This window comes from Elephantulus edwardii, unplaced genomic scaffold (assembly GCF_000299155.1).
Source record: "Elephantulus edwardii isolate Elephantulus edwardi_28Jun2011 unplaced genomic scaffold, EleEdw1.0 scaffold00127, whole genome shotgun sequence".
NCBI lineage: Eukaryota > Metazoa > Chordata > Mammalia > Macroscelidea > Macroscelididae > Elephantulus > Elephantulus edwardii.
The window spans coordinates 331,634-354,879 of record NW_006399877.1 but is presented as its reverse complement, the minus strand read 5'-3'; the positions used below and the strand labels follow the sequence as shown (position 1 = coordinate 354,879).

General features: G+C 59.3%; 1 protein-coding gene across 2 annotated transcripts in view; it reads right to left on the bottom strand.

The window, feature by feature from the left end:
• KIF1A (kinesin family member 1A) overlaps positions 1–23,246 on the bottom strand; it is a 58,924-nt gene that overhangs the window by 32,146 nt on the left and 3,532 nt on the right. The window contains exons 2-25 of one of the 2 annotated variants that reach the window (XM_006893430.1): positions 20,297–20,373; positions 20,010–20,189; positions 19,088–19,153; positions 18,354–18,532; positions 17,890–18,001; positions 17,129–17,206; positions 16,753–16,818; positions 15,574–15,591; positions 12,904–12,979; positions 12,294–12,372; positions 10,942–11,084; positions 10,226–10,252; positions 8,931–9,064; positions 8,437–8,516; positions 7,832–7,907; positions 6,601–6,680; positions 6,278–6,384; positions 4,741–4,824; positions 3,707–3,887; positions 3,257–3,329; positions 2,964–3,057; positions 1,882–2,030; positions 1,407–1,585; positions 250–387 (exon numbers count right to left, since the gene is read on the bottom strand). In XM_006893430.1, coding sequence (XP_006893492.1) covers positions 250–387; positions 1,407–1,585; positions 1,882–2,030; positions 2,964–3,057; positions 3,257–3,329; positions 3,707–3,887; positions 4,741–4,824; positions 6,278–6,384; positions 6,601–6,680; positions 7,832–7,907; positions 8,437–8,516; positions 8,931–9,064; positions 10,226–10,252; positions 10,942–11,084; positions 12,294–12,372; positions 12,904–12,979; positions 15,574–15,591; positions 16,753–16,818; positions 17,129–17,206; positions 17,890–18,001; positions 18,354–18,532; positions 19,088–19,153; positions 20,010–20,189; positions 20,297–20,373 — 2,476 coding nt within the window. The remainder of the gene's footprint in view (positions 1–249; positions 388–1,406; positions 1,586–1,881; positions 2,031–2,963; positions 3,058–3,256; positions 3,330–3,706; positions 3,888–4,740; positions 4,825–6,277; positions 6,385–6,600; positions 6,681–7,831; positions 7,908–8,436; positions 8,517–8,930; positions 9,065–10,225; positions 10,253–10,941; positions 11,085–12,293; positions 12,373–12,903; positions 12,980–15,573; positions 15,592–16,752; positions 16,819–17,128; positions 17,207–17,889; positions 18,002–18,353; positions 18,533–19,087; positions 19,154–20,009; positions 20,190–20,296; positions 20,374–23,246) is intronic. The other variant, XM_006893431.1, reaches the window with a different exon arrangement.

Below are 23,246 nucleotides of genomic sequence, written 5' to 3'. Positions count from 1 at the left end.
GGGTTGTATGTGGGGGGAGGGCCGGGCTGTATGGGGGGAGGAAGGCCGGGCATTATGGGGGGGAAGGTCGGGCAGTATGGGGAGGAAGGCCGGGCTGTATGTGGGGTAGGAAGGCCGAGTAGAATGTGGGGGATGGGAAAGGCCAAACAGGTTCAGGAAGGGGCATCTCACTGGCTCCAGCCCCACACTGGGCTCCAGGCCTTGGCTCTCTTGCCCTCTCACTCTCCCATCAGGTGAGAAGAAGCTCACCTGCCCACCAGCCGGAACCAGGGGAAACGGTCGTAGAAGGGGTCCCCGCCGGTGACCACGTTGTCACAGTCCTCAATGATACTGGAAGGCACCTCGGCCGCCCGGTCGTACATTTCCCGCATCAGGTCCAGGCGCTGCCTGCAGACACCATGGGTCAGTGGGCTCAGGCCCATCTCCAGCACATGTCCCTGCTCTGCCCTGGTCATGCTGGGCTCATGGTGGCTTTCAAGACCACAACAAGGGCCCTGACTCAGTCCACCTCCCAGATTCAACCAAGGTGCCCTCAACCAGGTAGGATGGGTCAGGACCAGCCCCAGAGAGAGGCCACAGAGTGTGGACCGTGCTGGGAGCTAGAAGGCAGGGGAGAAACCCCACTGAAAGCTAGGTGTTGGAGGTCCAGAAGGAAGGCTGGACCAGCACACTACTCGGAACGTTATCCCCCCGGGGGAGACCTGGTATAAGGCAGCACAGAAGTGACAAGGACAGTGCAGAGGGCAGAGGAGTGCGCGTGGGCCAGTGAGCACGAGCCTGTACGCGAGCACACGTGTGCGTGAGACGTGTGAGAATGTGTGTACATTCAAAAGCAGGTGTGGGTGAGTGTGTGCGAGCACGAGACTGTGCATGTGAACATGTGGGCACGAGCTGTGCGTGCGAGAGCATGCAGTGTGTGTGAGCACCGTGTGTGCATGTGTGTCAGTCAGAGCACGTGTGTAATGAGTCTCTGTGGTGAATGTGTGTGTGAGCATGTACGTGTGTCAGTAAGTGTGGGGGGGTGTGTGTGTGGTGAGTGTGGGGGGTGAGTGTGTGGGTGGGATGGGATGGGGTGGGGGATGAGGGGTGTCCCTCCCCCAACCCTTGTGTGGCCCAGGCTCCGAGTGGCTCTGGTAAAGTGGAGGGGTGACCCAGCACTACAGGCCCAGGTAGCAGCTCTGTGTGTTTCTGTGTGCACGTGGGCACATGTGACTGGGGGACAGGGAAGACCAAGGAGCCTACCACCCTCTCCACTGCCTGTGGGTCTGCCGTCCCTCCTAGCTACCTCCTAGGTACCCTGTGACCTCTTGTGCCTTTCTTCATAAATACAATGGCTTGTGTCCCTCAACGTTGGTACAGGGTCCGTCCATCCACCACCACCCTCTTGTGCCCCCTGCTAGCCACACCTGAGTTTCTCCAGGGTCCAGTAGTGAGTGGCCCCATTCTTCTGGTCCTGCACCTCCACAGCCACAATGGTGCGGGGGAAAGGGCGCGTCTCCCGGTCTTTGGCAGCCTCAGGGGGCAGCAGGTCAGGGGGGAGAGGGGAGTAGAGTGTGTCCGTGAGAAGGACAAACTGGAACTGGACCTGGAGCAGGTAAGAAGGGGCTGTCTGTCAGCTCTGGGTGAGCACTGACCCGAGGGATGAGGTCCACTTGTGGAGGCTCCAAGAGCTCCCTGTGCACCTGCCATGCTCACTGGACCCTCCCCGTCAGCCCAGGGGTCCACGCAGCACACACTGGCCCAAATCTCGCTCCCCTCCCTTTCCCACGTGAGGAGAGGTGGGGTCCATCCGAGGGAGGGAGGGCCTGCCCAGGGGAGGAGGGGTCCACCGGGTGAGGAGGGGTCTGTACCCCTGTCCCAGGCTGGCCAGGCAGGGCCCACCTTCTTCTTGAGCTCCACGCTGATGGCATTGGCCTCCTTGAGGAAAATGGCGTTGCCCCACAGCTGGTCACGCAGAGAAGTGAACTGGTACCATTTCCACTTCCGGAAGGCCCACAACGCCAGCTCACACTCCCGCTCTGTCCACTGGACTGTGGAGACAGCTGGACAATCACTGTGGGGTCCACCACAGGCCTGCCCTCAGGGAGGCTGGCCACACCTGCCCCGTGTTGCTTTGGCCAGCAGAGCCAGAAGGACTGTGGGTAAAGGCACTGTCCGGAGGTCATTGTGGCCAGGTGACAAGTGAGGCCCTACTTCACATCCATCCAGGGACAGTGCAGAGGTAGCTGCCCTTGGAGTCGTGGCAGAAGCCATCAGAGGAGGCCAGTGGCCCAGTGGCCCTCACTGAGCAGGTCACTCTCCCTGTCCGTGGGTGGGAAGAAGCTTTGTGGGGCAGGTGAGGAAACCAGTAATAGACTTGCTGACCCAAGTGCACCACAGGCCAGAGGCCAGGCTGGATGTGAACCTATCCCCAGTTCCGCACCCTCACTGCCCAGGACAGTAGTACTGACACACAGCTTGTGAGCAAACTCTGAGCCTCTCACCCTGGAGGGGACGCGAGGCACACGGCTTGGGGAGTGTCCAGGGTCATCAGCTGACGTGCACTGTGCACACACATATGTGTATACACATCTGTTAGCACGTGCATGTGTATAAATGTATCTGCCAACATGCTTGCGCTCTTCAGAACCAGCACGTGTGCACACATGAACATATGCACATATCATGCACTATGCACTTGTGCCTCTCACTGTGTGTATGGCATGTATGTGGGTGTATTATGTCCTTCACAACCAACATGCACGTGTGTGCTGTGCATCCTGTGTCCACGGTGCGTAGTACACCACGTGTCTGCAGATGTGTGTATGCTTCACATCTGCATGGATGTGTGTACAGCCAGGTATACAAGTCACATATCTACATGTATGCTTGTATGTGCACACCACGTATGTACATGTGACCACTGACTTCTGGGGGTCCTGGGAGACCTCTTCTCCAGGACCCTCCCTCTCAGGGCTGCTCACCTTCATCCTCCAGCTCCTCTTCTTCCTCATTCACCTCAGGGTAGTACCTGGAGTCCATCTGCTTCTTCAAGGCCTCCAGTTTGCTCTCATAGTCCTACGGCGGGATGACCATGCCGGCTCAGGACAGCTCTCTGCCTGGCTGAGCTCATGCTCTGCGCATTCACAGTGTGGAGGCAGGCCGGAGGCTGGACACGCGCTCAGGGATACCCAGCTTCTCCAGGGACCCCAACTGCCTGCTCCAGTCAAACCCAGATGGGCCCCAGGGTGTGGGCATGGCTGGCCCTGGCCCTCACCAGCCTCTGCTGCTCCAGCAGGTAAGTGGCTTCCTCACGCTCCCTGCGGTACTGGTCCTCCAGTTCCTGGAGCCTGTGGGGGTGGGGGTACAGGTGCTGAGGTCACAGGGTGCCAGGGAACTGGGGTGCACCTGTGAGCCAACCTAACCACAACCTGCCTCCCCTATGCCCTGTGTGCCCCACTTCTGCTTCTGTCCTCCACTGCTTTACTCATTTCATCTCTTCCCCCATTCCTGTCCCCTCAGCTCACCTGCCTCCACCTCTACTCACACCTGTCCCCACCTCATCTCATCTCCCTCCTCCTCCCCTCTGCCTGTCTCCTCCCTCTCCAGACCTGTGCCACCTCTACCCTCGCCTTGCTGTCCACAGCCTACCTAATTTCTGCCATCCAGACCTAGCTCACTTTCACCCCATATCTCTGCCCTCTGCCCACCCTCCCACCTCCCTCACCTCTGCTCCATCTCCTGCTTCATGTCGATGCCCTGTTTCTCCAGCAGCTCCCGCTGGGCGAAGGCCCAGTCCACGGGCTCGGCGGGTGTCTCTGCACAGGGCGTGCGTTCCCGCTCCTGGCGCGCCTGCTCAGGGTGGTTGAAGCGGAACACGTGGCTCTTCCCCATGATGATGCGGTTCCCTGGACGAGGAAGGGACAGTGAAGGAGGGGAGTCCCAGGAGAGGGGTGCAAGTGCCCAGAATAGCCCGCAGCCTCCTCCACCCTGGGGGTCCTGCTGGCTGTGTCCACAGCTGGGCCTAAGCCTGAGGACCTGGAGGCTTCACACTCCCCAGTCCACCTGAGCCCACCCTCTATGTCTGCAGCCCCCTCACCCTGTTGACCTCACCCTCATTGACCCCCATTTCTGCAGCCCCCTCACCCTGTTGACCTCACCCTCATTGACCCCCATGTCTGTAGCACCCTCACCCTGTTGACCTCACCCTCATTGACCCCCATGTCTGCAGCCCCCTCACCCTGTTGACCTCACCCTCATTGACCCCCATGTCTGCAGCCCCCTCACCTCCAATGACTCCACATTCAGTCTTTTCCAGACCCCTACAACTTTCTTGTGCTCAAAGGCGGGGTCAAGGAGACACAAGGCCTCAGGAAGGCCAGTGTGCTCGGGCAGCCCTCCCACTTCTCCACTGGCCCCAGCTGGACTAATGAAGGGTCCTCCTCATCTCAGACCAGAGCTCCCCACATCTGGCACCCCACAGAGCCACCTCGTAAGTTCACTCTCCACAGAAAGGACTTCCGTCCACACGTGGGTTCGTCCAGCAGGTGCCCACTGTCTAGATCCCAGACTGAGCCCCCATGCCATCTGGCAGGCCTCAGCAAGCCCGGGGATAGCACCACCTCCAGGTGGCAGACCAGTGGCCCTCTTGGGATGAAGAGATGGCCTGGACACAGGGCCCCACATCACGGTGTGACCTTCAGTCCTCTCTCATGGCAGCACTCAGAATGTGGCTCACATGGCCGCCTCCACCCCACTTACCTGAGCGGAGGATACTGGGCTCTGTGACTTTCTTGCCATTGACGTAGGTGTCTGCACCCTCACAGGGCTCCAGGGTGACCACTGCTGTGGGACAGAGGGGCCTATGAGGGGTCCACCCCCCTGCCCAGGTGTGACCCCACAATCCCTGTCTTTTCTGCTAGTTGCAGACACTTCAATGGGCTTTGGAGACGCCAGGAGCACCCCTTCACCACAGAGGGAGACTTCCATGCCCATGGGGACTGACTGGGCACTGGATGCCAGCCCAGGGCACCGCCAAGGTTTGGGTCAAGAGCATGACAGGAAGCAGGGTTAACAGCACCCAGCATGGTGACACACTGATTGAAGTGCTGGAGGTGAGCCCAAAGGTCAGCAGTCTGAGCCTCCGGATGTCCGAGGAGAAAATGAGGCAGTGGCTGCTGTGACAGCACCACCGACGGGGGCAGCCGTCAGCTCACCAAGGCACTGCAGTGGGCACACGGGGCATCAAGGGGTTCCAAGGTGCTGAAGACCAAGGACGTCCGTTTAAGGCTAAGGAATGGCTGACTGGAGCCACAGTGTTCTCAATGTGTCAAACTCATCCAAAAGTCTGACAACGAGTAAGGAAAACTGGTGCTTTTACACTGTGGTGCTGGCAAAGAGGGCCATGGCTGTCAGGACGGACACACACGCACTGAAGCAGGGGCAGCCAGTGCTCCTTGGAGGCAAGGCTGCGGGACTGGCCTCACGTACTTTGGGCATGTTGTCAGGAGGGCCAGCCCCTAAAGGAGAGTGGAGGGTCGGTCACCAAAGGAGGGAAGACCTCCGTGAGGTACATGAACTTGGTGACGGCCGTGATGGGCTTGAGCGCAGGGAGGTGGGGAGGCAGTGTGGGATGGGGCAGCTTTCCTTCTCTTGTTCATGTGGTCACTATGGGTCGGGACACCTAGCCAGTCAGCTTCCCTAAAGAGTCCGGCTTGGGCGCCCCGTGGAGGCTCTGCTCTGTGACACAGGGGCCCCAGGAGCCAGGACCAAGGGAGGCAGCAGGTTTGTCTCTTCTTACCAGAGCCCCATGGTCACAGGGCAGGGTAGGGGCCCTGTGCGCAGAGCTACACCTGGCCACCCTTCTCAGGTCCCCTGAGGCCTAGGCAGATGGCTGCTCCTGACCAACAGCAAGAGAGTTTAAAACCGCTTGCCCCCTCGGATCTGGGGCTCCCTCCTCACAGCCCTTGGGGACCTGTTCACCAGCCTCTAGACTTCCAAGTTCCTAGTCCACAGTCCAGGACACAGAGAAAAGGGGCTGCCCACCTATCCCTGCCCTGCCCACCACCTTCAGGGAGATGAAACTCAATGGGCAGGGGATCCTGGGACAGGGCAACACCAGTCACTGACCACCTTCCTGGGGGGATGTCAAGTCCCCCAACATGTGTGCCTGGGCTGTGTCCCAGACAGCAACAAGGTGGACCTGGAGAACCTGGCTGTCCCTCCAACCTAAAGGCAGTGATGAGTAACACTGGGGGGGAGGCAGCAAGGGAGGGACAGGGTAGGAGGGCAGGGGTACCTTCACTGCCTCCCCGGGAGTCGCTCCGGAAGATGCAGTGCTCCTCCTTGATAAAGTGACCGCTCAGGACGATGTCTTGTCGCCTCTCTGCATCCTCTCGGCCCACTCTGCAAGGGGACACGTGTCACCCCAGCCTGGACCCAGTGTCCATGCCACTGTCCCCAGGTGTTTGTGGGAATGCTGGGTGCCTATCAGGGGACCCTGAGGGGTGCAGGCCAGGTAGCAGGGCAGGGAGGGCGGCAGTCAGCTGTCCGGGGGGACTCTGGTGGTCGCAGGAAGTAAGCACAGCTGGGCAGGATTGGGGCCCAGCTACCCCCTCACACCTGGTGGTCCCATCCTTGATGTAATACAGGAGACACTCGGACATCAGGGGGTCCTCGTTCAGGTTGACCAGATGTGGCGTCTGGAGGGAGAAGAAGAGTGGCCTGTCCTGGGGAGGGGCTTGGAGCCTGGCACTGGCCCTGCCTCTCCCCAGAGACTGCCCATCACCAGGCCTGTTATGTGTGTTGTGGGGCGAAGGGTACAGGCCATGAACAGTAAGGCATCTGAGAGCGCTTATGCCAGGGCACCTGCCCTGAGCCCAACTCGGCTATCCAACAGGCCGGCTGCCTGGAGGACCCACACTGGGCAGGCCGACCTGGGCTCAGGAGAGGTGAAGGCCCAGTTCCCCATCCACACAGCCTCAGATGCTGTCTGGACACCCCAAGTCCAAAGTGAAGAGGACCATGGGGCTTCTGTGTCCTCCAGATGCTGCTCACCTCAATGCCTGGAGCTACCTAAGCAACACCTGTGTGGGAGGGCCTGTCCCTGCAGGTGCCAGAGACCACCATCTACACCCTGTGCCCCAGAGGCAGGCTCCCACGTGGGAAGGCCACTACCACCATGAGCACTAGGGGTGGTCTGCCTTCTCTAGTGAGGTTTCTCCCAGACAGGCCCCCGAGGGCCTTCTCTCCTAGGAGTCCCTATGGTCAGTGCCTTCAGGAAGACTGTGATGCAAACACAAAGCTTTCTTTCCCCCAAAGAGCTGACCTGGCCTGGAGGGGAAGGCGGAGCCAGGATCCCAGCAGCCAGCACTGAGGCCACATAGCCAGCCGGCCACCACTACTACTAGGAAGGCGCCCAGAGCCTGGGGCTGGGGTGAGGTCCGTGGGGTTGGGGGAGGCTGTTCTCGGAGCATCACTCGAGTGAACACCCCTCAGACTGGGCTGTCTTTTTCTGAGTTGGGGAGGGGCTGGCCTACCCTGAAGATGCTGTGAGAGAAGAACCCAGCCCCATCTCCAGGATGCTCACACTGCAGGTCTGCAACCACAGGCCCCAGCCCCACTCCTCAGACTACTAGGTGACCATCCAAACCCTGAAGCCACACTGGAGGTGCCTTCCTCAAAGAAGGGGTCCGGCAGTGGGCAGGAAGTGGAGCTGTCACCTGGGGCCACAGCACCCCCCACTGCCTCTCTCCATCTCTCAGGAAGCTGGGACCCACAGTGTTTCCTGGGATAGCCTCAGAGCTGGTGGGGGCCCTAGGTAGAGTGGGGAGTCCCACAGGGGCCAACCTACCTTTTTTGGAGAGAACACGCCCAGGGTCCCACCATCCTCCCGCATGGCCACACCCATCTCGGCCAGCAGTGCTTCCCTGGGGCAAAAGGTGGGTCAGCAGAGCCCTTGCCTTGTTGAGAGAACCCTCTTAGCTCCCTGTCCCCCAGTGTCCCTCATCTCCCTCACTATACTGCAGTGTCCATGACCTCAATGTGCCCAATGTCCGTGACCTCACTGCTCCCCAGTGACCCTAACCTCATGTCTCTCGGTGTCCCTGTCCTCACTGTCCCCAACCTCACTGTCCCCCAGTGTCCCTGACTTCACTGTCCACCTGTGTTCCTGACTTTACTGTCCCCCAGTATCCCTGACCTCACTGTCTCCAATGTCCACGATCTCTCTGTCCCCCAGTGTCCCTGCCCTCCTGCCCTCCAATGGCCCTGACCTCACTGTCCCCCAGTGTCCCTGACTTCACTGTTCACCTGTGTTCCTGACTTCACTGTCCCCCAGTGTCCCTGACCTCACTGTCCCCCAGTGTCCCTGACCTCACTGTCCCTGACCTCACTGCCCTCCAATGGCCCTGAGTTCACTGTCTCTGCCCCCTCCTCATCCCATCCCCTATCACTCACCTCTCCATCCGGATGGCCTCCGTGCGTCGCAGCTTCTCCTCCCAAGTTTCATTGAGCTCAGCAATGATCTTCTCTGTCTCCTGGGGACCAAAGGGGGATTCAGCAGTGGAAAAGGTCAGCAGGGGAGTGGTCAGCAGGGCATGCCCTTCTCAGCCTCTGAAGTCCTGGTGTGGCACGGACAGAATGGTGGAAGGAGCAGGCCCAGGGGGACAGGGATGGCCCTGGCTTGACCGCAGCCCTGTTCTCTGAGCCTCATACAGTGACATCCCCTCTCAGGCAGTGACCACTGTGCACTCAGGACCAGGCCCTGCCCACGTCACCCAAGCCTACTGGTGCCTTCTTCCTGTCTCCCCAGCTGGGAACCCTGAAGGGACCAGGCTAACTGGTCCTAGTTCCATGTCCTGTCTGAACCCTGTTGTCACATGACGGGCCTTTACTGGACACTGCACGCTGCCCTGCCCGGGAAGGGGGCTGTGATGCCTGGCTGTCCTCACCTTCAGCCGTTCAATGGCCTCCTCACTGCCTGGGGCGAATAGGATGCGTTCATGCAGGCTGGCCACGGAGGCGGCTCGGCTGGACAGGGCTGAGAGTGAGGACGAGGGGCTCATGCCCACCAGCGCGTTGGTCACTGTGGAGAGAGGGTCAGGGATGTGACTTCACAGCCAGGGTCCCTATTCCGGAGGCCAGCTCCGCACAGGGCAGCCAGTGGACAGAGTAGAGACAGTGGGAAGCTGAAGAGGGGAGGAGGGGCGGAGCCAGAGCGGCACAGTGTGGCCAGCAGGACGGCAGCCGGCAGACTGCGGACAGCGCATGCCAGGCCCGAGCCTCAGCTCCTGGCTGGCCACCCTTCTCCCATCCACTGTCCACTCTCTACATCTGGGAGCCATGACCAGTTCACATAGCGCCCAGGCCTCCCCCTGACCCTGAACTTCACTGTCCCCTGCCCTTGGCTGACAGCTGGTGGCTGCACCAGCAGCTGCTCCCGGTCCTTGACCTCCGCAGCACCCTCCCCTTCCCTCATGTCCACCTCCAGCTCACCAGCCCAGCTGGGGATAGAGGCTGATTAGGACCATCCCCAGGACAGGTGAGCTGGACCACCCGGGAGCCCCTCCTAACTCCTCCAATAGGCTGCGGGGCACGGCCTCTGGCACCGGGAACTCTGAGCACCCTCCCCACGGCCCCTGCCCCCCAGGCCAGGAGGCAGCTGTGACCCCCAGGGCCAGGGGCCCGAGTCCCTCCTGGCAGAAGCACACAGACAGCAGAGCAGCAGCAAGTACAGGATGGCACGGGCAGGGAAACTGAGGCAGCCTGCAACCCTGGAAGGGGGCTCAGCCTTGTTCTGGAGCCAGGATCAAGGCTGGGAGAGAGTTCCATGAGCATTCTAGGAGTGCCCTGGGGTGCACGTGTGTTAGATGAGAAATTGCAGGTAAGAGGAGGTCCTGGACCTGAGGCCTAAGGAGGTGCCTCGGGTTCCACAGAGGTTCAGGCAGGCGCTCCAGGGCCCTTGACACCGAACCAGTGAGCGGCCAGGCCTCTGGGGTCAGAGGGCACCTATTGTCTGAGAAGGACATGCTATGGCTTGGCCTCTCTGGGCCTCAGTTCCTCATATAAAAATAGGGGTGACCAGGGATGGACTCACAAATTAAGGTCCCACCTCCCAGGGGGCCCCTAAGGGCAGAGTGGAACCTCCAGCTCCAAGAGGGCAGGCAGGCAGGTCCCCCAGCTGCCCCACCGTGCCACCCTGCGCCCCGGGCCGGGCCAAGCAGAGTGGACAGCGGGGCATACACACATGTGGGTCCTCCAGGCACAGTGGTGGCTAAGGCAGGAGAGGCGTGGGAAGGAGAGACAGAAAAGAAGAGCAGGTTTGTCCCCAGGGCCCCCATCACGCCCACCGCAGACTGGCAGCTAGGAGCAGGCTGGACCTCAGGGTGCTGAGAGTCTTCAGGGCAAGGGCAGAGCAGCCAGCACCCCCCACACCCTCGCCAGCAGAGTGGCTTCCAGGAAACCCATCCTGGGTCAACCTGAACCGGCACCAAACCCGAGCCAGCAGTTCCACCTGGCCAAGGCCAGAATCACTCCTCCCATGTGGGGCCCAGACCCAGGCTCCCCCCAGAGGTGGTGCTCTCAGAGCACAGGACCAGGCCTGGGGATGAGGCCACTGGGAAAGTCGTGGTCCCAGGAAGGAGGAAAGTCGTGGCCACCAGGTCCAGCTCGTCATGCTGAGGCTTGGCTGCCGGGCCAGAACTCCCTGGCCATGACGTGGCAGAGTCTGGACATGCAGCTGATCTCCCAGCTTTAAGTACGAGTCTGATGCCCCGCCTAGATGGACGGTACTGTCACTGGGACCCTGGTACAGCATGTCCTGCACTCGCCTGATGCTGAGGTCCACAGACGTGTCCTGTTGGACATTCACTGTCACCAAGTCCCTGGGCACACACCTGGTCCCACAGTCCCCTGAGCCTGAGACCTGAAGCCCTGCCCTTTCCAGTTGAGATAGACACTCACTGTCCGTGATGTCACCGAGACCTTGGGCATACAGCAGGTCCCGCAGCCGGGTCACCTCGTCCTTCAGCTCACGGATCAGCTTATTGTTGGGGTCCTCATTGATGACAGCATTGCAACGGATCTGCTTGGCCCGGTCAGCATACCTAGGCAGTGAGGGTAGGCGTGGGCCTCCTGGGGCAGACCGGTGGTGCCCAGGAGGCCTGTGGTACCCAGAGTCCCTCCTGGCAGACCCAGGTGGGTGGGGTCCTCAGCACACCCTGATGGCGTGAGAAGTCACCCTCACTGCAAGCCGGTGGACAGTCACTAGGCCCTAACCAGAGGAGGCCCACGATGGGGCCAGCAGCTCCCAAATGGGGAAACTTCGGCTTGGGAAGAAAGGAAGGGTGCTGAGCTCACCCCATGCTGAGAGTTGTAGCATCTGAGAGGAAGGGGGAGCCCACGTGCAGAAGAGCAGGGTGTGAACTTGTGTGTGTGCTACAGCCCCCCATGGGAAGACCATGTGTCCACACGTAAGGACGGACACAGTCTGTTCCATTCCTCTACTCAGCTGAAAGCTGGACAGTGACTAAGGATACTGTGAATCTGAGCTGTGGTGTCGGAGAAGAGTGCTGAATATCCTGCCAAAAGAACAGACCAGTCAACCCTAGAGCACACACAACCAGGATGCTCCTTGGAGGCAAAGATGACAGGCTTCATCTCACACATTTGGGCATCATGTTATGGGAGGGGCCAGTCCTTGGAGATGGACATCATGCTTGGAAGGTAGAGGGCATAAGAGAAGACCTTCAACAAGATGGACTGACACAGTCACTAAGAGTGGGCTCCAGTATACTGGAGAGAATCAGGATGGCACAAGATAGAGCCAGACTCAGGGTCTGTGAAGTGCACAGGCCGATGACACAGGACAACCTCCAGGTGGCCTGGAAGTAAGGAGTTGTGCTGCCCACTCGAACCCACCAGCTGCTCCTTGGGAGAAAGCTGGACAGCCTTCTCCCGGGTGGTCTACCTGAAAACCCGCTCGAGGGCTAGTTTGAGTCGAGAGGAGAAACTTAACGTTCTTTCTGCTATTGATGTGCCCCTTCTCTGCAGCTGAGGAGCCCAGCCCCTCCACCCAGGACAGCCCCCATGGCCCCTGTGCCTTTGCTAATTAAATGTCCTCAGTCTATCTCACTGTCCACACGTGGGCAAAGTCCATCAGTCTGGTGCCGCAGGCCCAGTGAAATGGGATTTCTAACAGTTCAGTGAAGGCAGGAGCCCCAGGAGCCCCTTGAAGCTGTACTGAGTCACAGGGGAGACCCCTAAGGGCATCCCCTTTCTCCCCGGGGTCCCGACGTGGGCACAGGAGGACCCACCTGAGCGTGCTGAGGGTCTCGTCATAGTTGATGTCTGCCGGACTCAAGGCTGCCACCATTGCTGTCCTTGAGTTCCCGCCTGGAGGAAGAGAACAGCACCACTGCTATGACCTCTCCAAACAGAAGCCCAGGCTTTCTGAAGACAACCCGGGGCCCTTCCTAGTGACAACGACAGCTGGGTGGGCTCAGCCTCAGAGGGTAACTGAGTCACAGGCCGACCACCCCTGCTCACTTCTGTGCTTCATCTCTTACGTACAACGTTATTCTTACATTTGGGGTCATTTCCCATCAAACAGGCCTCTCTTTCCCCATAAAGAGTAAAGTTGTGGGTCTTGGCATTTACTCCAAGATGAGGCGTGGAGGCGTCAAATACATTGTCGCTTTATTTGAACCATGCTGGTTCCCCCAGGCAGCTGCTCTGGATCTGCTGCTGGTCCCTGCCTCAGGTCCTCCGGGACCACATGAGTTGAGAACACCCCCTGGGAGCGCCCCTTGGCTGGGCCCAGCAGTGGTGAGAGGATTCCTGGGAGCCGGGCACCCCACATAGCAAGAAGAGAAAAGCAGAGGGAGCCACAGGCAGGAGCTGGATGGGCCCCCAGCACAAGCTCACCCAGGTTCTCCCGGAGAAGCCAGGTCAGCACGGAATCCCGGTACGGAATGAAATCGGTCTTCTTCTTTTTCTTGTTCTGTTGGGAAGGAACATATAAGGTGTCAATGCAGCTCCCTGAGGGGACGCGAGCAGGTGTGGGAGGGAAGCATAGAGAGGCCTTTCTGTGCAGATCCCCAGTGCCAAAGGCCAGGGCAGGGGTGGGCCAGGGCCCTTGGAGGGTGGCGCACTCGGTGGGCACACATTGCCCAAGACCTCTCCCGGCCTGAACCTCAGGGTGCCACTCGTAGACAACCTGCTCTAGAATCAAGAACTTGCTAACCCATCCTCCAGGGGTCTCCTAATGCCACCCCAATGCATGTCTGGGACCCACTGCTCACTCAAGCCCACTCTGACACCTCAGAGACCTCACTGCCCACCCTCACACACCCCACCACTAGAGGTGGTCCAAGTCCCACAGGCTCTGCCAGCTTCCCACCAAGCTTACCTCTCCTCATTCACACAGGGTGCGCCTTTCCTCAAAGCATCCCCCAAATACGGCATGTTTGTCCTTGCAAGTCGCTCTGCGATCTCCCCCCGGCTCACACGCATCCTGTCACAGCCCTGAGAGCCCCACAGCCTCACCAGCTCTCCACAGACTCACACACACCATTCCTGACCCAATCCCAAGAGCGCCTCAGTCCACCATGCGGTTAGCTAGAGACGTAGCTGCAGACACAGACTCTAACCGTAAGGTTCGACACACAGTTCCTCCGACAACCGCCCGGAACCCCACACGGTTTACTTCTCACCGTGTCTCAGTGGCCCGCACAGTCCTTCAGGGTTCCTCACAAAGTGTCTGAGGGGGTCCGACACACACGTCTTTGGCTGCTCCTCCCACATTGGCCCTTCTCATTTTCCACAATTCTTCACAGGACCCACACAGGCCCCACGACATCCTTCACACAGCTCGAACTCTCCCTCCACAGCTCCTCAGAGCTCTCACTCGGCTCCTTCCTCCTCCTCCTCACTCACACCACACACTTTCTCACATAAGCGCGCACACGCCTCACAAGGCCTCTACGACACTCTCAGGCACACACAGCCTTCACACAGTCCCTTGCAGTCCTCGGGGTGCCTCACTGTCCCCACAGTTCCTTCCTGTTCCTCATTCACTCCCCAGCACGACACACATTGTCGTTATGGACCACGAAATCGGACATGACTCATAGCTGACCCTCCAGCGGGTTTTCTCAGACTATAAGTCACATGAAAGGAGACTGCCAGCCTTTCCCCCACGGATCAGCTGGTGGATTCGAACCGTGTGCCTTTGGGTTGGCAGCACAACTCCTTACTACTAAGCCACCAGAACTCCCTCTCCTGTAGGTTGTTGTTGTGATGTGCTGTCAGGTCGACAGGTCGTAGTGATCCTGTGAACAATGAGCACCCTGTGCCATCCGCGTCAGCTCGGATCGCCAGTCACTGTGTCAGTTCATCTCTTAGACTGACCCTCGACCTGTCTTTTCCAAGGCTCAGCCCTCTCTAGCAACAGGCCCAAGTGCGTGAGACGAAGCTTCCCCTCCTTGCCTCAGAGGAGCACCCTGGCTGCTCTTCCTCCAAGTCCTGCTGGTTCTTTTGACCATCCGTGGGCTGTCTCATGCTCTTCTCCAACATCAGAAGTCAACAGGCCCAGTTCTTCTGTCATCTGTAGTCATTGTCCAAATTTCAGTGCCCAGCAAGTAATAAAATAGATCTTGGCTTGACTCAGATGCACCTTAGTCTTTAAAGTGACATCACTACTCTTCAGCACCTGGAGCCTGGGCCCTAAGAGAGGAAACCAGCCGACCCTCTCGAAGGCCTGTGTCCTGATGGAGGAAGCTCCACACAGAATTCCTCAGAGTTCCCAACACAGCTCCGCTCAGTCCCTCACACGTCTTGTGGCAGGATTCTCACGGATTCCCCATATCGGCCCTTCCACCTCCGCCCCTGCTGTGCTTCCCGCCTCTCAGGTCTTCGTCTGAGGACAGCCCAATCTGCGCAAGCGGGATGCAGTCACTCTCGTGGTAGCTCTCTCCCAGCCTACCCGGCCCCTGACTGGCCTTCACTCCGTGTGTAATGACCCGCCGGCTCCCGTGTTTATGGTGCACCTCTCCCGTCACTAAGCAGCGCTGGTGGCACTGTGCTGTACAGGCTGGGCTGCTGATTGAAAGTCCTCAGTCAGGCAGCGTGACGGGATGGCGAGGCAGCCTCAGTCATGAACCCTGGCAGCCTAGGAATCCCAGAAGGGAGTTCTGGCCTGTGCCACGCGTTGCTAGGAGTCCGGACCAAGACAACCAGCAGTGTGGTCTGTAGTCCCCTAACCCTGTAATGTCTTGCGCTTCCAGACCAAAGGCAGGCAGTTCAAATCTACCGGCTGCTCCTCAGGCGAAAGACAGGCAGTCTCCTCCCAAGCCATTTCTCACCTCTGAAAACCCACTGGAGGGTCAGCTGTGAGTCGGTTCCCACTGGTCACAGACAACAACAACTCTACTGAAGACCCCTAAAGACCCTCTGGCTCAGAGTTGGACTCAATGAGTTATTAGATAAGCGGATGAAGGAGGGAAACACGCACACTGCTGAGACCAGCACATCTCACAGGAGGCCCTTCCCTGCAGGAAGGGAGACCCCTCCCTGGAACTGAAGGAAGCAGCTTACCTTGTTGGGTCCAGAGTCCTGAAAAAGAAAAGACAGGAAGCATTAGGACGCTTGGAGTGAGACAGGGCCCAGGAGGGGGACAGGGTCCCGAAGGCAAAGGCGCAGGCCCAGCAAGGCGCAGGCAGGCTCCAGCCACAGACCCTGGCGTGCACTGTCCCAACAGGCAGGAAAAGGACACGGGAACTGCCCGGCCACCGTCACCTGGCGGCTCTCACTTCCTCACCCATGACAGTTCCAGGGCAGGGTGGGTCACTCCTGGGTGTGAGACCTGGGGTGGACAAAGCTGCCTGACCCATGGCACCTGTCTGGGCCAGAACATCCGTCCAAGAGCTGTGGTGACGCCGAGATGGGCAGCGTGGCTGAGGCCCACGACACTCAAAGCCGACTACAGCCTCCCAGAGGGATACCAACAGACACACTCACTCTGCCAGCAGAGCGGCCATTCGCTCGGCCAGTGGCCACTCAGCCAGCAGTCACTCAGAAGAGCCCTCTAGTGGCAAGCAGGCCTTCCTCTGCTCTGGTGGGGACACTGAGGCTCAGTCACCACTCCATCCCTGAGTCTGCGAGCCTTCATCATTGTCTACCTCTTGAACCTGGCCATCTCCCCAGTACAGACCTGGGTACTGGGGTGACAGGTGCTGCAAGTGTGACAAGTATGGGTGGGGGAGGTGTGACAAGTACGATGGATATGGTGGGTGAGACAGGTGTGATAAGTGTGATGGATGTGGTGGGTGTGACAGGAATGATAAATACGACAGGTGTGATGAGTGTCGCAGGTAAAACAAGTGTGACAGACGTGGTGGGAGTGGCAGGGGAGACAAGCGTGATAGGTCTAGCAGGTGTAACAAGTATGGTGTGGCAGGTTAGACAAGTGTGACAGGTGTGGCAGATGAGACAAGTGTGACAGGTGTGGCAGGTGAGACAAGTGTGACAGGTCTGGTGGGTGTGGCAGGAGAGACAAGTGTGACAGGTCTAGCAGTGTGACAAGCATGATGGGTGTGACGAGTGTGGCAGGGGAGACAGGTGTGATGGGTGCCGTGGGTGTGGTGGGTGCAGCAGGTGAGACAAGTGTGACAGGTGTGGCGGGTGTGTCAGACATCCTCTGTAGAGGGCAGCACAGGAGGCATCCACATGGCCCCTCCCACCAGTTGGTTCTAGAAGTTTCTGGAGACAGCTCACCATTTCAGCAAGTGCAGAGATGACCTTGCCCAGCGTGGTCAGGGACTTGTTGATGTTGGCTCCTTCCTGTGGACAGAGAAGACAGTTGGAAGTCAGGAAGCTTCAGGAGCCTCCTATGGGGTGATGGGCCAAAGCCACTGGCCCTGACTGTTGACCCCAAGGTCACCAGGCAACGATGTCACCAGGAGGGCAGTTTGCAATGCTTCCCTAGAATCCTAAGGACACCTCAAACACACCTACCCCACCTCAAGAGCCCCTCCCACCCACCTGATGACAGAGGCCAAGTGTGCTCCTCAGAAAAGAAAGACCCTTCCCGCAGCCCCTGCTGGCTGTCACTGGGGCCTGGACTGGACAGCTAGTCACTCCGTGCACCTACCTTGAGGCGTGTGCCCTTGGCACCGGTGGAGTCGGCCCGCTCGCTGCCCGCCAGGTCCACCAGGCTGATCTTGCTCACCTGCGGTGGACATGAGGGGAAGCCTGAGGACCCAGAAGGGGGTCTGGGAGCCTGGGTCTGAGGTGCACCTATCACCACTGTCACCCCATGTCCTTCTGGAGCTTGCCTGTGCTGGGACCTGAACCCAGCAGGAAAGCTGTGCTCTTACCAGAGACCAGGTGACCATCTCCCAGGGGCCCCTGGGTCCCACAATGGCAAAGGCCAAACACTGGCTGGCTGGTCAGGCCCTGAGCGTAACCCACACCTCAGGGAAACTGAGGGGGTGGGGCTATGGTTAGGGGCGGGGCTTCTAGCAAGGGGCGGGGCTGTCCTCAAAGGGGCAGGGCCTTGTGGCCTGTGGGCAGGGCGACTGGAGAAGCCTTGTCCCAAAGGCGACAGCCCCACCCCCTTGGCTGACCTAAGGGCTGGAGGCCCCAGGAGACGCCTACATAATGCAGAGCCCCACCTCCACGGGTGGGGAAGGCACCCTTCCAGCCTCTCCTCTGTGCCCCTCCATACAGGGCCCCCACTTGCGTTTCCCACTTCCCACCTGCACCCTTGGGACGGAGGTCTCCCAGCTGGCAGGCAGGCTGCCCAGTGAGCGGAGGCTGAGCCTGGAGACGGCTCTCAGGGCCCTGATTACACCCAGGACCACAGCTCTATCAGGCCTAGCCAGTGCCCAACACCAGGGGCCGACCACCCACCTTCTCCGTGGTGATGTCCGTCTCAGCGTCGTGGCGCTTTTGCGTGAAAATGATGTTGAAGACAGCATGGGAGCGGCTGCTCGTCTCATTCATGTTTGTGGCTGCCACGGTCCTGGGGGCAGCACAACAGGACATCACCCCATCCTCGGACAGGTGAGGGGATGGCTCCTGTGCCGGCCACCAGACAGCAGGGCCCAGGACAGACTAGCCTGCGGGGGTCTCCAGGACCTGAGGCTGCCCCCAGTGCCACCTCCCACCGTGGAGCAGGTGACAGAATGAGGACTGCAGATGAGAGCTGGTGGCACAATAGAGTGGGGCAGAACCCCTACACCTGGGTAAGGTCTCCCTTCCTGAAGCTGCAGCTGGGGGCAGGCCCAGGAGCAGGTGGGCTCCTCACCGCGGAGTGGGGGGTGGGACAGGGTGGGCCCTAGGGCACACACACACACACACACACACACACACACCTGGCCTTGTTTCCCGAGTCCATGAGGTCTTGGATGTCATTGTAGGAGGTGACAGCGAGTTTAGAGAGGTCCTCCACGTAGGGGCCCAGCAGTGGGTGTTCCCGCACCCGCAGGTTGCCCTTGTTCTTGGGGTTCAGCAGGTCTCTGACACGCTCACAGTAGATCTCCATATAACTGACCTACAGCGCAGAGGTCCCACCCTCAGGTCCCCCCGAGGTGGGCAGGGGGCACCCCCAGGGAAGGAGGCAGGGTCACACCCCACAGTGGACCAGGGCCCAGCCTGCCTCCCTGCTTTCTACTCACCCCACCCCACCCGAGTGGTCCGTCAGAGGCATTCGCCAGTCTGTCCGCCCATCTCCCTCCCTGCAGCCCGCCCAGGCACACGGCCCAGGTGTCAGGACTTGTGTCCCACACCCTCTGTCTGTCCCCTGTCCTATCCTCTGGGCATATGCCCTCTCCACGGGATCTCACAGAGGTGACTAACAAACTTAGGGCTTGAGACACATGACCTAGACAGCACTGCTGCCCAGGCCTGGCCACAATCTGGCTGCACGTTGTGGCCATGCTGTCATGCCGGGTGACCGACACGCTCAGGCCACACAGCCTCCAGCACTACTATCCAGTCCAGCCCCATACTCTGGGCACACACCTGACCAAGGTGTCACAGGGTTGACTGACAAACGAAAGGCCGGGCCCACATGGGACCACTGCCCGGCCAGGCCCAGTAGCCTCACCTCCACAGAGTAGGACATGTTGTCGTTGGTTGTGTCATTGATCCGGGAGAAGAGGTCTTCACAGAGCTACACGGGTACGAATAGAGGCATGTCAGCCATGGTCTGGGGACAGCACCCCTCCCCAAGGCCCCATGAAACATGTGACAAAGACCACCACGTTGCACACACCACCTAAAGCCAGGCCCACTGAACTCTGTCTGCCATGGACCATACCACCATTTCTCACCCCAGACAAGGCCTCATCTGTCCATCCCAGAAAGGGGCCATGGCCAGCTGGGCCACACAAAAGCATGGTAGGCTGATGTCCTTGCCTCTCCATCTCAAGGCCTTTGATGCTCTGACCTTCCCCACAATTTACCAGAGACAAGGTGTAGGGGGGCCTTGGAGCCCCTTCCAGGCTGTCCTGTGGGATGCCTAGTCTCTGGTGTCCCCGTACCCTCCAGCTGATGTAACCCCTACCCCATGTCGAATGGTCTCTGTTGTCCCTTACCACATCTCTCCTGGTCCATGAAGTCTGTCCCCCGAGCCAGACCTCTGTGTCCCCCATCACCCTGCCTGGGTGCAGCCTTTATTCCCAGCCCGACTCCTGCATGTGCCCTCTCCATTCCACTGGTCCTTGATGTCTGTCCACTCATTGTGACTCCTGTGCGCTCACCCCATCCCTCCTGGTCCCCCGGCTGGATCCCCCAATCACCCTGCCTGCTCCCAGCCTGCACCCCCAGCCTGACTCCCATGTGTGCATAGCCCATCCCTCTGGTCCCTGTGTGTCACTCACCCCACCTCACTTGATCCCTGATGTCTGACTAGCCTGATTCCTGTACGTGCACAGCCCGTGCTTCCTGGCTGCCCAGCCCCACACTCGTCCATGCCCAGTCACCCTGCCTGGCCTCCGGATCGTGAGAGCCCCTCCCCCGACTCATGCCTGGGGGATGATGCCCTGCTGGTCCTTCTCCTGCTTGCCCATCATGGTGTACGACTTGCCGGCTCCCGTCTGCCCGTAGGCAAAGATGCAGACGTTGTAGCCCTCAAAGGCATGCTGCAGCATCTCCTCGCCAATGTCCCGGTACACCTGCTTCTGGGAGGCGTAGTTGATGTCTTCGGGCTGGGAGGTAGAGAAGGCAGTGGTCAGGGGGTCGCCCATCCCCCAGAATCCCAGCTGCTCACCCACGCTGGACGATGGGCCCTCCAGGCCCTGACGCCCTGACTCACCGAGGTGTGGGACCAGTAGGAGTAGTCGAAGCTGAAGCTCTTGGGCGTCTCCTTGGGTTGCTTGGGGTTGACGATGGCTGCAGAGAAGGAGGCTGAAGTTAGAGCACGCACGGGGAGCGTCCACGAATAACACAGCCAGAAGGGGTCCCAAGGCCCCGAGGGACGAGCATGGTTGGAAGATCTCACTTCCTGACACATCGTCCTCATTCCCATGGCCCCAGTGATGCCCACTGGGCTGGAGACCAGGTAGCCCAGGTCGTGCAACAAGCCCACCTATCACCAAACCCATCCTGTCCTGATCAGGCCGCTGCTGCTGTACACGTTCAACCCCAGGAGCTGCCTGCACCCCACAGCCTCCCTGGTGCCATGTGAGGGCTGCAGAGCCAGCAGTGTCCTCTGTGGACATCATCCTCCACACCCTGCGAAGACCGCCCCCTCCCCCTGCAGACCCCTCACCCTCTGGACCCTGTTCTTACTCCGTTCCCACTGGATTGTGCTCTTGTGAACAGAGTCACAGCACAGCCCATCGTGTCTGCCTCCTGCACAAGTCTCTCTGTGCTCAGAGCCCTGACTGGTGTTGCAGTGACTGCGCCTGATTGAGGCCCCCAAGCCACAAGCCTGTCCCAAGCACCCAGAAGCCCCCACCCCTGAGCAGGGCCAGCTCAGGCATCCCAGGGACAGCCCTGTGCCCAGGAACCAGCACAGGGGGGACTGACTGACCCCCACAAGGCAGATGGGAGCAGCATCCATGTTGTCCCTGGAGCAGCGGCCAAGAGTGAAGTCCTGGCTCCACGCCACTAGAGCCACAGCCCGGGGAACCCCAACTGCTCCTCTCCTCCAACCAGAGTTGTGGGCCTGGGCCTGGTGACTGCCGCTCCAGCACAGCACCACGCCTGCAGAGGCCCACGCCCCAATATCACCCCCATTTCCTCCTGAGCCCGACTCCCACTCCCACCTCGGTCCCCACATCCCCATCCAAGCCCTGCCACCCCAAGTCTTACCCTATCCCCTCCTCCCCACATTGTCCTCCCTCATCCCACCTGAATCCACTCCCACTCCTTCCCAGAACCGAACCCAGGCCTCCTGCTCACGGCAGAGGAAGCCGCTGGGCCGCACCAACCCCTCCGTGCCCTCCTCTGCGTCGGTCCCCGCTTCCTAACACCCTATCTCTCCACCTCACATCGGGCCTTCTCTTCAAGACTCACTCAGGCTAAGAGCTTAAAGCAGTCCTCTTCCCCGGCTCCCCCCAGCGGTCACCCAGAGCTCTGACGGGCTTCTAGCACTTTCCATCTGGACATCACTGTTTTGTTGTCTTAAAAATGAATATGGCTTTCATAGATACTTTCCCGATTATTCACATTCTCTGCCTCTGTCACACACAGACTCTCTCTCCATTCTCACGCTCACAGACACACACAATCCCTCACATACATTCACACTCGTCACACACTATCACCCACACCTTACCTCACATGCATCCTCCCACACACGCACACTGTCACACACACTCACATTCTCCCTCCCTCACACACACCCTCACACACACACTCTCTCCCTCACACATATACACACCCTCACACTCTCTCACACATACACACACACTCCCTCACACATGTACCCACCCTGTCACACACATCCTGACACTCTCTCACACACACACCCTCTCACGCATATCCTCACACTCTCACACTCTTTCTCACACACACTCACTCTCACCTGCATACATAGATTAAATTGACTGCCTCTCCCATCTATAATGAACGTGGAAGCTGTGTCATGAACCCCCTTCTGATAAACCACATAGTTATGGGAGGATTAGGGGTGGAACACAATGCCCCCTAATCTAGGAGAATCCTTGGAAAGAAACACCATGCTTGGACAGATGGAGGGCCAGCTACAGAAGGAAGCCCTCAACCAGGTGGACTGGCACAGTGACTGCCCCAATGGGCTTGAGTGTACCTGTGATTGTGAGGATGGCACAAGCCAGGCCAGGGCTCAGGTCCGTGGTCTACAGGGTCACTGGGAGTCACACTCCATGGCACCTAACAACAACAGTCCCATCACAGCCCGGGGCAGATTTAAGAGGCGTTCCCCTAACCTGTGGCTGTAATACCTTTACTTCACGGGAGGGGAAAGGGGGAAATAAATGCAGGGCCCAGTGTGGAGACCCTTAGTACCCACAAATAGTGTGGGGCAGGGAGGAGGTGCACTTGTTAGACCAGGTCCCCGCACAGCCAAGCCCCTCGACCTTGGCGAAGGCAGAGAGCATGGCGGTTTCCAGGGCCTGTGGCCAGGCCTGCAGATGTTAACAGGACAAGGCCTCTCCTCACGGGCCTTCCCCTGGACCTTCCCAGGATCTGGACTTCTCCCGTCCTTAACTGTTGTGTACCATCCAGTCAGAACCACCCTTAGCTGACCCTCCAGTGGCTTTTCAGAGGCTGTAAACTGCATGAGAGAGTCCTTAGCTTTCTCCCAAAGAGCAGCTGGTGCACTCAAACCGGTACCTTTGCATTAATAATTACCTTTACCTTGTCACTAAGCCACCAGAGCTCAGCTGTAAATTTCCACCAGTCTCCACTCAGGGTAACCCTGACTGAGCAGCACTGGAAGCCTGAGGGGCAGCCCATTTGCTCACACGCCTCACTATCTTCCATGCACCCTCACACGTCACACACACCCACACATCACACTCTTTCACACGTCACACTCTCTCACACGTCACACACACCCACACGTCACACTCTCTCACACGTCACACACTCACACGTCACACACTCACACGTCACACACACCCACACGTCACACTCTCTCACACGTCACACACTCACACGTCACACACACCCACACGTCACACACACCCACACGTCACACTCTCTCACACGTCACACACTCACACGTCACACACTCACACGTCACACACACCCACACGTCACTCTCTCACACGTCACAC